General features: G+C 43.4%; 2 protein-coding genes across 3 annotated transcripts; one reads left to right on the top strand and one right to left on the bottom strand.

The window, feature by feature from the left end:
- Window positions 1-636: 636 nt before the first annotated feature.
- LOC109878675 (coronin-1A) lies at window positions 637-8,565 on the top strand. 2 transcript variants are annotated; one of them, XM_020470885.2, is made up of 11 exons: window positions 637-797; window positions 2,448-2,651; window positions 5,828-5,950; window positions 6,135-6,264; window positions 6,388-6,569; window positions 6,805-6,924; window positions 7,012-7,116; window positions 7,363-7,508; window positions 7,615-7,672; window positions 7,753-7,968; window positions 8,179-8,565. In XM_020470885.2, the coding sequence occupies exons 2-11, from the start codon at window positions 2,454-2,456 to the stop codon at window positions 8,269-8,271; spliced, it is 1,371 nt and encodes a 456-aa protein (XP_020326474.2). In that variant the 5' UTR covers window positions 637-797; window positions 2,448-2,453; the 3' UTR covers window positions 8,272-8,565. The 2 variants fall into 2 exon arrangements, with proteins under 2 accessions (XP_020326474.2, XP_031683777.1); XM_031827917.1 differs by lacking the exon at window positions 637-797 and adding an exon at window positions 1,495-1,548.
- On the bottom strand, window positions 7,568-11,928 carry LOC109878676 (claudin-4). Its single transcript, XM_020470886.2, has 3 exons — window positions 11,758-11,928; window positions 10,177-10,309; window positions 7,568-9,980 (listed from the first exon to the last, which is right to left on the bottom strand). The coding sequence occupies exons 2-3, from the start codon at window positions 10,306-10,308 to the stop codon at window positions 9,477-9,479; spliced, it is 636 nt and encodes a 211-aa protein (XP_020326475.1). The 5' UTR covers window position 10,309; window positions 11,758-11,928; the 3' UTR covers window positions 7,568-9,476.
- Window positions 11,929-14,189: the final 2,261 nt, after the last annotated feature.

Below are 14,189 nucleotides of genomic sequence, written 5' to 3'. Positions count from 1 at the left end.
AAATTGCGATTTTTGTAGGCGGTTGTCCTGTACACAGCAGCACCCTCTTTGCGCATATTTATATCCCACAGTCAACAGTCCCCACTGCAAGTAGGCAACTACAGTATGGTAGATGCTAAGTGGGATCCTTGAGATGACCTAACCCTATAATTCATTGTTCTTTAATTATTTAACTAGGCAAGTCAGTTCGGAACAAATTCTTATTTACAATGGCAGCCTACTTTTGAGCCCCCTCGGCCAAACCCTCCCCTAACCCAGACGACACTGGCCAAATGTGCGCTGCCCTATGGGCCTCCCAATCACAGCCGGTTGTGATACAGCCCGGGATCAAACCTGGTCTGTAGTGACACCTCTAGCACTGCAATGCAGTGCCTTAGACCGCTGCGCCACTCGGGAGACCCAAAGCTTTAGAGCACTCTGGAGACTCTGTTGAAGTGACATTACAATGTTTATCTTCATATATATATATATATATATTAATTTAAATGAAATGTAATCAAATCAAAGTAATACAGACTTGATGATTTGATTAGTCTAATTAATTAGGCTCACTTTGGTCTGCATATCAACAACTTCATCTAATCTCTTCTTGAGATCTGTCATTTAAATCTTTCAACCCCAGCAAGTAAGAAGATAGAACGAGACACCTCCCATTTCCACCTTCATCTAAAACTCTCACTTCCTCCATCACATAAAGAGATCTACCCTAGACTACCGGCTCCTACTCCTCTCTGGCGACACAGCAGAACCAAGCAGGGAGCCTGACTGAGCAGAATATTTCCCCATCACTAAAACAGGTAGGCCTGCTTTCAGCATCCTTCTCCTAGTAATCACAAACCATGTGACTGATAGTCCATAATTGCTGTCACTTTATATGATCATGCTGTAGGCCTACACACACGCACACACACACACCATTATTGACATGTACTCCGGTCCTGGTCCTTTATAACATTAAGGTACACTCTGCAAAGGATTATTGCATTAGATGAATGTCTACCAAAGAGGTCTTGTGATGCACAAATGCTACAAGAACAATGAGGCCTAAGTCTTTAGCCAAGGGATTCAGAGTCAGCGCAGCTTCAGATTTGAGGAAGTAAGGTCTGCAAATGGAGGTAAATTCTCTGCTCACTCTTTTAGAGTTGTCGTTTTACAGCATAAATGTATGGGCTGTAGGTCAGGGCTGAGTCATTGTGTGCACTAATATTCTTATTGATAAATCTGAAACTTGTGAAATGTAGCCTATACATTGAACATGAGGACTATCTACTGACAGTAATGCATTACAAACCCTACAAACCCTAAATTGGACGACAATATTTCAACCAGTTGCATTCTCTTTGGTTATAGCTCGTAAAAAAATTATATCATATATATATCTGCCAATTGTTCAATGTGTGAAAAGGAGCATTAGAGAGGGACAAGAGAGCATGTGTGTGAATGAAACGGAAAGAACGATAGTTTTGTGGTTCTGTTGTTTGTTCTGTAGGATGTGGTCTAACTGTTGCTGTAGGTTCCTGGTTCACATGATTTCCAAACAGCAGTGGAGTATGCCTTTCAGTTTGCCTCTGTAGTCCCATATGCTCATATTTCCTTCAATTCTCCATGTTTTCTCTCTCTGTGCGGGTTCATCCCTATGACTAGATGTGAGTTAAAGCATTGCACAGAGCCACAAGTGTACCCCGGATAATAAAGAGAAAAAGAAACAGTTGCAGACTGGAGGAAGTAGTTGTGCAAGTTCTTTCTTCCCCTTTTCTCTGCTTTTCCTGTATTGTCCTTCCTTCCCGTAGCTTTGTGTCTGTATGTTTGTGTCCTCACTATGTGTTTGTCTTGTGGTCTAACTAGGGAGTGAGTCAGTGATGCTCATGTTCTTAAGACATTTTGTGGCATCTAAGGTCACAGTATTCAAATCCCTACATTGCTCTTCATATCCTGTAAAATGTTTATACTTGCATCTGTGTATTATTTATGCAAATGAAAACAGTTACATTTATTTCACAGATTACTGCTTTTCTTCTATACATCTCTCTCTCTCTCTCTCTCTCTCTCTCACTCTCTCTCTCTCTCTCTCACTCTCTCTCTCTCTCTCTCACTCTCTCTCTCTCTCTCTCTCTCTCTCTCTCTCTCTCTCTCACTCCCTCTCTTTTTTTCTCTCTCTCTCTCTCTCTCTCTCTCTCTCTCTCTCTCTCTCTCTCTCACTCCCTCTCTTTTTCTCTCTCTCTCTCTCTCTCTCTCTCTCTCTCTCTCTCTCTCTCTCTCTCTCTCTCTCTCTCTGTCTATGTAGCAGTCTGCATATTCTTAAATACAATAACCACTTGATTAGTCTACTGCTGTGCATTAAAAGCTCTGCCCTCTTCCCTTTTCTTCTTATATCTCCTCTTAATTCTCACACTAACCCCCCCCCCCCCCTCTCTCCTCTCCCCATCCTCATCTCTCTCCCCTATCAGGTCACCATGTCCAGGAAGGTAGTCAGGGCCAGTAAGTTCCGTCATGTCTTCGGCCAGGGGGTGAAGGCTGACCAGTGCTACGATGACATCCGCATCTCCCAGATGACCTGGGACAGCAACTTCTGCTCTGTCAACCCCAAGTTCGTGGCCATGATTGTGGATGCCAGCGGAGGAGGGGCCTTCCTAGTGCTGCCTCTGAACAAGGTGGGCCTGAGCAGAGAGACAGAGGTCAAAGTGAATGCCTTAAGTGAAGTTAGACGTTTTCAGGTCTCAGAAGTGGCCTCAGTCTCAAATCTTGAAGTTTCAAAATGTCACTTTCATTCATGCCCAGATTTTCCCAACTACGCTACAATTGTGATGAAAATGCTCATTGGCGTGTCGTTTATACAGTGTTCATTTTAATTTTGAATATTGCAAGGCGGCATCACACATTGTGCTGAATAAGGAAGTTTGGGGCAGTGTTTCAGTTCTACACGTCACTGGCTCTCTCTGTGTTGTTGCTAGTTTTTCACCATATTTGGAGAGGTTCAGTGCAACACAGTCTTGACAGGATGTGGCTAGGGCGCAGTATAGTGCAGCTGCATATACAGTCAGGCCCAAAATTATTAGCACACTTGATAAAGATGAGAAAAAAAGACTGTATAAAATATATATATACTGAGCTATTTACTGAGCTAGAGTTATATTTTCATGCCATCTGACTATAGCACCGCCTGGAGTTTGATCAATAGCATTGGCACATGAATTGGAACCGGTGCTATGGTCAGATAACATGAAAATATAGCTCTTTGGTCATGCATACCAGTGGTGGGTTTGACATTGAAAAACAGAAGCATATGTGGGATGCAGGTACAGTATCAGCATGGGACGAATGTGCTGCAATATCAGCAACAAACACATACACTACATGACCAAAAGTATGTTGACACCTGCTTGTCGAACATTTCATTCCAATATCATGGGCATTAGTAGGAAGTTGGTCCCCCCTTTGCTGCTATAACAGCCTCCACTCTTCTGTGAAGGCTTTCCACTCGATGTTGGAACATTGCTGCAGGGACTTGCTTCCATTCAGCCACAAGAGCATTAGTGAGGTTTGGAACTGATGTTGGACGATTAGGCCTGGCACCCTGTCGGCATTCCAATTCATCCCAAAGGTGTTCAATGGGTTTGAGGTCAGGGCTCTGTGCAGGCCAGTTAAATTCTTCCACACCGATCTTGACAAACCATTTCTGTATGGACATCGCTTTGTGCACGGGGGCATTGTCATGCTGAAATGGGAAAGGGCCTTCCCCAAACTGTTGCCACAAAGTTGGAAGCACAGAATCATCTAGAATGTAATTGTATGCTGTAGCATTAATATTTCCCTTCACTGGAACTAAGGTGCCTAGCCCGAACCATGAAAAACAGCCCCATATCATTATTTCTCCTCCACCAAACTTTACAGTTGACAGTATGCATTGGGGCAGGTAGCGTTCTCCTGGCATCCACCAAACCCAGATTCGTCCATCGGACTGCCAGATGGTGAAGTGTGATTAATCACTCCAGAGAACACATTTCCACTGCTCTGGAGTCCAATTGCAGCGAGCTTTACACCACTCCAGGAGATGCTTGGCATTGTGCATGGTGATGAGCAGCTGCTCGGCCATGGAAACCCATTTCATGAAGCTCCCGACAAACAGTTCTTGTGCTGACATTGCTTCAGGTGGCAGTTTGGAACTCGGTAGTGAGCGTTGCAACCGAGGACAGACGATATTTACATGCTACGTGCTTCAGCACTCGGCAGTCCCGTTCTGTGAGCTTGTGTGGCCTACCACTTCTCCTAGACGTTTCCACTTCACAATAAGAGCACATAGAGTTGACCGGGGAAGCTCTAGCAGGGCAGAAATTTGACAAACTGACTTGTTGGAAAGGTGGCATCCTATGACAGTGCCACATTGAAAGTCACTGAGCTCTTCAGTAAAGCCATTTAAATTGCCAGTTTGTTAATGGAGTTTGCATGGCTGTGTGCTCTATTTTATACACCTGTCAGCAACGGGTGGGGCTGAAATAGCCAAATGCATTAATTTGAAAGGGTGTCCACATTCTTTTGTACTGTATATATAGTGTATGTAATGGTCTTATAGTAGTCCATATCTAGATTGATTTTGAATGCGTTATGTGATATTGAAGCATAAAGGTGTAATTGAAAGACTTTGACATTAACTGTATGCATATTCATATATAGAACAGATACGTAGATATAACAGATTTATTTTACCCAAAGATATAGACTGTCTCAACGTCATGGGTAGACGCCATTGCATCACTGTTTGGACTTCCCTGTAACAGGGATGAATAGTAGCCCTCTCAATCAAAATTCACAGTGCATTTAAGGCCTAATGATTTGGTCAAAGGCAGCCATTGTTCCCAAGTGAACGATAATTTGATTAAAAGGTAGACAGCGAAATGACTGCAGATATTGAGATGAGCGAGATGCACGACTTCACACAGTCACACAAAGTATCTGCTCATGTGCTCATGAGCCACGGGACCAAAAACGCTGAGAAGTTGAGTCTCGTGCTTCAACGTTCTTAGTTGTTGTGGAAATTGACCCACTATGCTGTTTACTTTCTGCATCTACGTCATATCGCTGAGTCTACCTTGATTTATATGTTGGAGAAGTAAATTTTTCTGTCACTTAACTACTCTATAGATATTACTACAGCCATATAACCCGTATGTGATCACTATTGAGAAGGTGACTAAGAGGTTTTAGGATGGCAGCTGATTGTTCATCTACAATGAAGGCAGGAACATTAGGAGAAACATTTGAATAAAGTATGAAAAAAACATTATGCCACTTCATTTTCAAAATAAGGCATGTACTGTACATCCTTAGTACATTATTGAATGTAGATGGTTTTGTTTTGGTACTGTGAATGATGGGCGAGGGCCAACGTGACAGAGAGGACCAACAGTCCAGTTCCTGTGTATGTTCCACCAGAGCCAACAGTCCAGATCCTGTGTGTGTTCCACCAGGGCCAACAGTCCAGATCCTGTGTGTGTTCCACCAGGGCCAACAGTCCAGATCCTGTGTGTGTTCCTCCAGGGCCATGGGAACCCTGCAGACTGCTAGTGCTCTCCCAGTAGAGTTCTCTGCTCTCTAAGGCTGATTTCAGGCATAGCTATACAATTGTCATCAGCTGACTGAGTTCCTCTCCTCTGAACCCTCTCTAGGTCTTTCTATTGCCAAGACCACAGTGGTAGCAACACTATACATCTCCATGTGTTCTTACTGCATACTGTAGTATTTATATCCTGTTTGAGCCATCAGCTTGTGTGTGTGTGTGTGTTTATTTGTGTCATAGTAACTCACCTTTTTCATTTGTGTCTCCCTGTAGACGGGTCGTATTGACATGTCCCAGCCCACAGTCTGTGGACACACAGGCCCAGTGCTGGATATTGAGTTCTGTCCCCACAACGACAACATCATTGCCAGTGGTTCAGAGGACTGCAGTGTCATGGTAAGTAGAGGTCACAACTTTTCACTAGCCATAATGTTGAGCTTGTTAAGTAGAATTATATTATGGACGCACTTTAGGACATATGTCCCTGTGTGATCCAGTTGATCAGTGTTCTGTATCTATGTACTGTGTTAACTCAGTGTAATGCCATACCATCCTCTTCCTCTACCTCTCCATCGTTCAGATTTGGGAGATCCCGGAGGGTGGCCTGGTCACGCCCTTGAACGACCCCGTGGTGAAGCTGGAGGGGCACTCCAAACGCGTGGGCATCCTCAGTTGGCACCCCACTGCCCACAATGTGCTCATGAGCGCAGGTATAGCACTGCTATGATGCATCGCCTCAGAATACAAGTGCCTCTTCAACTGTTAACATAAGTGGAGTAGCACTGCATGGCCTAAATGCCTGTTCCTCCGTCTCTCTCTTCCCTGGCTTCCAGGCTGTGACAACGTGGTGATCCTGTGGAACGTGGCATGTGGAGAGGCCATGGTGAGGATCGATTCGGTCCACCCTGACCTAATCTACAGTGCCTGCTGGAACAGGGACGGCTCCCAGATCCTCACCTCCTGTAAGGACAAGACCATACGTGTGCTGGACCCCCGCAAGGGCACAGTCATTGCCGTGAGTGCCCCCCTCCCTGCCCCCATCAATACCACAGGAGAACCAGCCACTCTAACCCTGGACAGTCAGATGCACCTAGCTACCAGGTTTAATGTCATAGATCTCAATAGAATCACAGTCAGGGATTAGTTCATATAGTTCCCTTCATGTGTCTTTGATAGATGAACCTCTTTTGTTGAGTGTCTGTCTTTCCCTGAATCTGCAATCTCTCTCTCTGCCTCTCTGTCTCTCTCAGGAGAAGGAGAAGACACACGAAGGCTCCAGGCCTGTCAAGGCTGTGTTTGTGTCCGAAGGGAAGATCCTGAGCACCGGCTTCAGTCGCATGAGTGAGAGACAGGTGGCACTTTGGGACCCGGTGAGTGTTATGAGACAATTATGAACTTCTTATAAAGCCTTATGAATAGTGTCTTAATACCCGACATGACCTGTATGTGTTTGACAGAAGAGCTTTGGGGAGCCACTCACCCTGCAGGAGTTGGACACCAGCAGTGGTGTCCTATTGCCCTTCTTTGACCCTGACACTGGCATCGTCTACCTCTGTGGCAAGGTTAGAGTTAAAAACACACACACACCCAGGAGGCTCAAATGTTTTTTGAGAACAGCTCAAAATAATGGCCAGAAGAAAGCAAATGGCCTCAAACACATTGAAACCATGTGTTTTATATATTCGATACCATTCCACTTATTCCGCTCCAGCCATTACCATGAGCCCTTTCTCCCCAAATAAGATGCCACCAACCTCCTTTGACACACACACACTATGGTTTACTAACCATTCATTTTCGTGCCTCAGGGTGACAGCAGTATCCGGTACTTTGAGGTGACAGATGAGGCTCCCTATGTTCACTACCTGTCCATGTACAGTAGTAAGGAGAGTCAGAAGGGCATGGGCTACATGCCCAAGAGGGGCCTGGAGGTCAACAAGTGTGAAATCGCCAGGTAACCACAGAGTCATGGACATTTTCACTCGCCAGTATACACACACATACACACAAGCGCTGTTTGTAAAATGGGAATTTATATTGTTTTATTCGTCCTCCACCAGGTTTTACAAGCTCCATGAGAGGAAGTGTGAGCCCATTGTCATGACGGTGCCCCGCAAGGTAAAAACACTTTTAAAAAATGACTATAACTCAAAGCATGTGATTCTTAAATATCTCACTTTCTCTCTCTCTCTCTTCAGTCTGACCTGTTTCAGGAGGATTTGTATCCAGACACCATGGGTCCAGAGCCGTCTGTGGAGGCCAATGAGTGGTTTGAAGGCAAAGAGGGCCAACCTATCCTGATCTCCTTGAAGGACGGTTTTGCGACAACCACCAAATCCAAAGAGTTCAAAGTTCACAAAAGTCTTCTGAAGACCACATCAACAGCCATGGGGCATCAGCACGGTAACACTGGGGTAAGGACATGGCTGCATCTACCTACATGCTTTGATATATCTGTGAATAGATACTGTATTTTAGATATGGCTTCCTCTTTTGCACATTTCACCAGGAATCTCCCCTCTCTCTCTCTCTCTCTCTCTCTCTCTGTTTTTCTCTCTTTTTTGTCTCTATCTTTCTCTCTTTCTCTCTTTCTCTCTCTCTCTCTCCCTCTCTTTCTCTCTCAGGAGGTACATGCCTTGCAGAAGGAGGTGAAGGCTCTGAAGGAAACAGTAGAGGAGCTTACCAAGCGCGTGAGCAAACTGGAGAGCAAGAATTGAAACAGAGCCATTGGGTTCGAGATGGAGCTGATGGAGAAAGAGAAAGGAGGTGTAAAGAGGAGAAGATAAAGAGGAGATGAAAGTCAAATAGTTATAAATAGTTGGGGATGTTTGAAGGAAAGATGTTTAAAGGGAGAGTTGGAGACAGGATCCATCAATATCAGCAGCCAAATATTTTTGGGTCTGGAAGCTTGAATTTCTTTTTTGGTGTCAGTTTTCCCATTTATAGAGACTTGTTTTTAATATATGCTCTTACATAGTTGGAAATAAAAGTCCTTAATATTATCCAAAATATTTAAACTTGTTTTGCTTTTGTTAACATTTCCAAACCAAAGGATGGCACACCTGAAGGAGATGACAATCCTTTCTATTGCAACAGAATAAAATAAAAACATGTATTTAGTATTTGATACACAAAAGTAAAAGACAAGCTGATTTACATAAGTAAAAAAGTTGTGATCTCATGGATGTAATTGATATATACAGTCATTTAACTCTACCTGTATTTGGAGATGCATGACCACTGAGTCCCTCACCTTGCTCTCTGTTGTTCATTCATGGCATTATAGAAGCATGCCATCCAGCATTAAAAAACTCAACGAGATAACACATTACAACAAGGGTGTCAAACTCCTTCTGCCCTGGGGGCTGCATTTGGTCTTCAACGAGGTCCGGAGATCCACACTGAAAATTGGTTATATTTCCTCGCCGTCACAATTTGTAAGATCATTTCCTCTATCCATCGTTTTTGGAATTTACGGTGCTCCTTGACTGTCTAACCTTCATGTAGGTGATTCTTAGTGAGTTGGACACAGTTAAGAAACTGTATGAATGTAGGTACATCATCATCCCTACACAGTTTCGATTTGTAGTATATTATAGTATATTGAGTTAGTCCCCCCCCCCCAAAAAAATAAACATATATTTGTATTTTAAATTGAACCACCATATTGGACCCTTGGATTAACTACAACTAAACCAGTTTTACTATTTTGAAATATTCAATATTTACAACCATTATTTCCACTCATAATGTCCCTTCTTTATCCTCAAGGTTAAACCCCTCCCCTTTCTTGTTTTCATTCTGTCTGACCCATTTCCTTTCCATCAAACTATCTCTCTACACACATACAAACATACAGAGGTGTAGTACATCAAACTATCTCTCTACACACATACAAACATACAGAGGTGTAATACATGCACTAGACGTAGTTCTTGTTGGCAGCGGGGGCTGAAGCGCTGTTACTGTAGTACTTGGCGGTTCCTCCCGAGCTGCCAGATTTGGCTCTGCTGAAGCACATGAGCAGGCCTCCGGCCAGAATCAGCAGCACCCCAGCAGCCCAGCCAATAAAGATACAGGTTCCCAGCTCCATCTTCTGGGCCACAAGGGGGTTGTAGAAGTTGCTGATGACGTTGTGGGCGGACCAGCTGACAGGGATGATGAGGAGGAGGCCAGACACCAACAGAGCGATCCCAGCCACAAGGCTGATCTTGGGCTTGATGTCCTCATTCTCCACGCAGGTGGTGAAGTCGGCGCCGGCGAACAAGATGAGGATGGCCAGGGAGGTGACCATGCAGCTGATGATGGTCATGGCGCGGGACGCCTGCAGGTTAGATGGCAGAACCAGCAGGGACTCATAGCTCTTACACTGCTGCTGGCCAGTACTCTGCACCACACAGGTCATCCACAGGCCCTCTTCAGTTTCCTACACACAGAGACAAATAGTTACAGTAATACACACGCCATTCATTCATTACAGCTTATTTGACTTCAGCATATTGCATTCATTCTATGTTTTCCGAGTTATTAGAGTCATTAGAGTCAATATAATGTTAGAAAGTATTTAGAAGTTCAAAATGAAAACCACATAGGGCTAATAAAACACTTGATCTGCTCAGTACCTGTGCCGTTACGATGTTCTGTCCTGTAAATGATGACACTTTCCACCTAGGGATGGCACAGCACACAATGCCCCCGATCAGGCCCAGGACCCCAAGGGCCACACATACAATCTGTACCCCAGCAGATCCCATCCTGGAAGAGAGAGAGGGGGGGATACAAAACAGTTCCCATTCTGGTATTAAAGGAATGTGGTTTCTTTAAACGTAGATATAGAATTACATGGTTATTTCTGTGATCATCACACAGCAGAGTACCCCACAAACACCTACACACACATACTTACACACACGGACTCATTCCCTATGACAGGCCTGTACAAGTCAGGATTGTGTAGCTCAGAGGTGCATTTAAAAACAAAGTCTCAGAAAGCACAGCCCTGGGACTAAGTCATGTTGTGACAGGCCCGGTCTACCTCAGCCTGCTGCTGCAGCTCAGAGGCATGCTGCCACTCCTAGTCTCACTGAGACTTCAACCTCTCCTCACCTGGATCCACTCAATCTCACCTAGCCCTGCGAAAAAGTCCAGCAAATGTCATCCCTTTAGCTGAGTACAACTTTACTAAATCAAGCAAAAGAGCTTTTCTTCCACCACAACAGTCAGTAGCCTTGTAAAATGTCATCCCTTTATTTTCTCCACTGGATCATATTATTTATTCCATCTAAGCAATTTTTTTTATTTTATTTAACTAGGCATGTCAGTTAGAACAAATGCTTTTGTCACAATGACGGCCTAGGAACAACTGCCTTGTTCAGGGGCAAAACTACAGATTTTTATCTTGTCCGCTAGGTAATTCGATCTAGAAACCTTTCGGTGACTGGCCCAACACTCTAACCACTAGGTTACCTGCTGCCCCTTGATGGTATGCTACTATCATTGAATTAAGAAAACATGCAATAGTGCTTACTTGGACCCTTCTCCTTATATTCAACTGGACAAGACCAGGCAGACTAGTAAAACAAAGACATACATGTGTCTTCTCTTCTCACAAGGACCCATAGAGGTGAGGGTAAGAGGAAGAGGAGGAGGTCGAGAGGATGGGGGTGAGTGGAAAGAACAAAATTACTAAAAGTAATTGTTGCTACTTATAGATCCTGGTGAATCACTGAATCCTGAGCATAACATGAAGGCGTTATGTTTGATTCATCAATGGAATAGAGTATGAATACATTTCTTATACCATATTGAAAAAGTAGCGTATTTTGGATTAACCATAGAGTGTTTCACAATAGATTCATGTCAAAAGTCAAAGTTTGGGTGGAAATGTTCCTCAGAACTTATTATCTTTTAATCGATAGAGAGCAAAAGAAAAGTGTATTTGTTTGTACTTTGCATATGGCTTGAATCATACATACCTTAGTCTGTTTGAATTAAGTGACATTCATGAAGGTATAAGGACACATGCATGTGTCTGCCCCCTAAACATACCATCAATATTCATTTATTTAAACTTGATTGGATTGGTTACTCCACTAAGAGTTACAACAAATTCAAATGCAGTTATAATGCACTATGGAGCTGGTATGTTTCATATTTCAAATAGCACAAAATCAGAGTTACAAGTTGAAAAGTTTAACTAATACCTTATGTGTCCTCTTGTCTTGATTGGAAATTTGAAAAGTAAAGTTCTTTGTCAAGGGTTTTCCTTCTCCTTAAAAAGGAAATTCTACTCTCTTAATTCAGGTGTTGATCTGTGTAAAGCGGTGGTCTGTTATGTAGCTGGTGTGATGTAAAGGGTTTTGTAGTGGACTGTGAGGTGTTGGGTGGGGCTGGGAAGAACAGGAGAGAGAGGGATGTACCTCACAACCAGACTGGACTTGTCTCATGCCTCTCTTTCCCACTCTTTTTCCAGCTTTCATTTGTTTCCAGTGTTGACATTCCAGGTTTAGTCACAACTTTTTAGCAGTGTTGGGGAAGCTACTCTGAAAATAGTTTACCAACCTACCAATTACTTCACACTGGAAGAAGTTAAGCTACATTAAAGCTACCCATAAGACAAATATAGTTTGCTGAACTAAAGTTACTTTGAAAAACGAGTTCACTACATCCAAACTACTTTGTGAAAAATTATCATATGTAAATCGGAAATGTCATAGACTATAAAATTGCAACAGAACACTTTGTTACCAGAATGTGTAACGCTACCATCATGCTGCCCAAAGCTAAAGAAGGTGGGAGTAATGGAGAGGACTGTGTTTTGCTATCGCAAGTGCGTGATCTTTTAAATCAACAAAAATATGTCTACACGCAATTGTTACAGCAACAGGAAAATAGCTTCAAGAACTTTGTCCAAATATTGGTGGACTCAGCTAACAAAAGAATGGACAATATAACCAGAGAGATCCAAGACCTTAAGAACAGTTTGCAGTTCTCCCAGGGAGATGTGGATGCCCTGAAAGAGACTTGCAGCAAGTTGACAACAAACTCTAAGTCTATGCGAGATGACATGAGCAATGTCTGTGAATCATTATTACAAATGACTGGGAAAACAGACTTGAAGGACAATCCATGAGGAATAACATTCTTGTAGATGGCATACCAGAGTCTCCACATCTGACCTGAATATAGTCTGAGGAGAAAGTGAGCAATTTTTTTACTGAAAAGCTGCAGATGGATCATAGGAAGATTGCGGTGGAGCGCGCCAATAGATCTGGAAACCCTGTAACCAGCTCAGGTGACAGACCCAGGCCGATAGTGGTCAAGTTCCTAAGGTTCAAGGACAAGATGGCTGTTTTGGAGAGAGACAAAAACTTGAGAGGAATTATCTTCCTCAACGAGGGACTACTCTGAACCTGTGTGCCAGAGGTGGAAAGAACTTATCCCAGCTATGAAAGCTGCCAGAGAGCATGGGTGTAATGCGTCTGTGTGAAGCTGGTGAGATGAGTCAGGCGCAGGACAGCAGATACAGTGCCTTGCGAAAGTATTCGGCCCCCTTGAACTTTGCGACCTTTTGCCACATTTCAGGCTTCAAACATAAAGATATAAAACTGTATTTTTTTGTGAAGAATCAACAACAAGTGGGACACAATCATGAAGTGGAACGACATTTATTGGATATTTCAAACTTTTTTAACAAATCAAAAACTGAAAAATTGGGCGTGCAAAATTATTCAGCCCCCTTAAGTTAATACTTTGTAGCGCCACCTTTTGCTGCGATTACAGCTGTAAGTCGCTTGGGGTATGTCTCTATCAGTTTTGCACATCGAGAGAGCGAATTTTTTTTCCCATTCCTCCTTGCAAAACAGCTTGAGCTCAGTGAGGTTGGATGGAGAGCATTTGTGAACAGCAGTTTTCAGTTCTTTCCACAGATTCTCGATTGGATTCAGGTCTGGACTTTGACTTGGCCATTCTAACACCTGGATATGTTTATTTTTGAACCATTCCATTGTAGATTTTGCTTTATGTTTTGGATCATTGTCTTGTTGGAAGACAAATCTCCGTCCCAGTCTCAGTTCTTTTGCAGACTCCATCAGGTTTTCTTCCAGAATGGTCCTGTATTTGGCTCCATCCATCTTCCCATCAATTTTAACCATCTTCCCTGTCCCTGCTGAAGAAAAGCAGGCCCAAACCATGATGCTGCCACCACCATGTTTGACAGTGGGGATGGTGTGTTCAGGGTGATGAGCTGTGTTGCTTTTACGCCAAACATAACGTTTTGCATTGTTGCCAAAAAGTTCAATTTTGGTTTCATCTGACCAGAGCACCTTCTTCCACATGTTTGGTGTGTCTCCCAGGTGGCTTGTGGCAAACTTTAAACGACACTTTTTATGGATATCTTTAAGAAATGGCTTTCTTCTTGCCACTCTTCCATAAAGGCCAGATTTGTGCAATATACGACTGATTGTTGTCCTATGGACAGAGTCTCCCACCTCAGCTGTAGATCTCTGCAGTTCATCCAGAGTGATCATGGGCCTCTTGGCTGCATCTCTGATCAGTCTTCTCCTTGTATGAGCTGAAAGTTTAGAGGGACGGCCAGGTCTTGGTAGATTTGCAGTGGTCTGATACTCCTTCCATT

This window comes from Oncorhynchus kisutch, linkage group LG6, assembly GCF_002021735.2.
Source record: "Oncorhynchus kisutch isolate 150728-3 linkage group LG6, Okis_V2, whole genome shotgun sequence".
NCBI lineage: Eukaryota > Metazoa > Chordata > Actinopteri > Salmoniformes > Salmonidae > Oncorhynchus > Oncorhynchus kisutch.
The sequence above is the reverse complement of the archived record's forward strand: the minus strand, read 5'-3'. Positions and strand labels throughout refer to the sequence as shown.

Coding starts and splice junctions, on each gene's coding strand:
- LOC109878675 (XM_020470885.2), top strand. CDS start 2,454: ATGTCCAGGAAGGTAGTCAGGGCCAGTAAGTTCCGTCATGTCTTCGGC. Junction 5,951..6,134: donor CAGAGGACTGCAGTGTCATG/GTAAGTAGAGGT, acceptor TCCATCGTTCAG/ATTTGGGAGATCCCGGAGGG. Junction 7,509..7,614: donor AACAAGTGTGAAATCGCCAG/GTAACCACAGAG, acceptor GTCCTCCACCAG/GTTTTACAAGCTCCATGAGA.
- LOC109878676 (XM_020470886.2), bottom strand. CDS start 10,308: ATGGGATCTGCTGGGGTACAGATTGTATGTGTGGCCCTTGGGGTCCTG. Junction 9,981..10,176: donor AGAACATCGTAACGGCACAG/GTACTGAGCAGA, acceptor CTCTGTGTGTAG/GAAACTGAAGAGGGCCTGTG.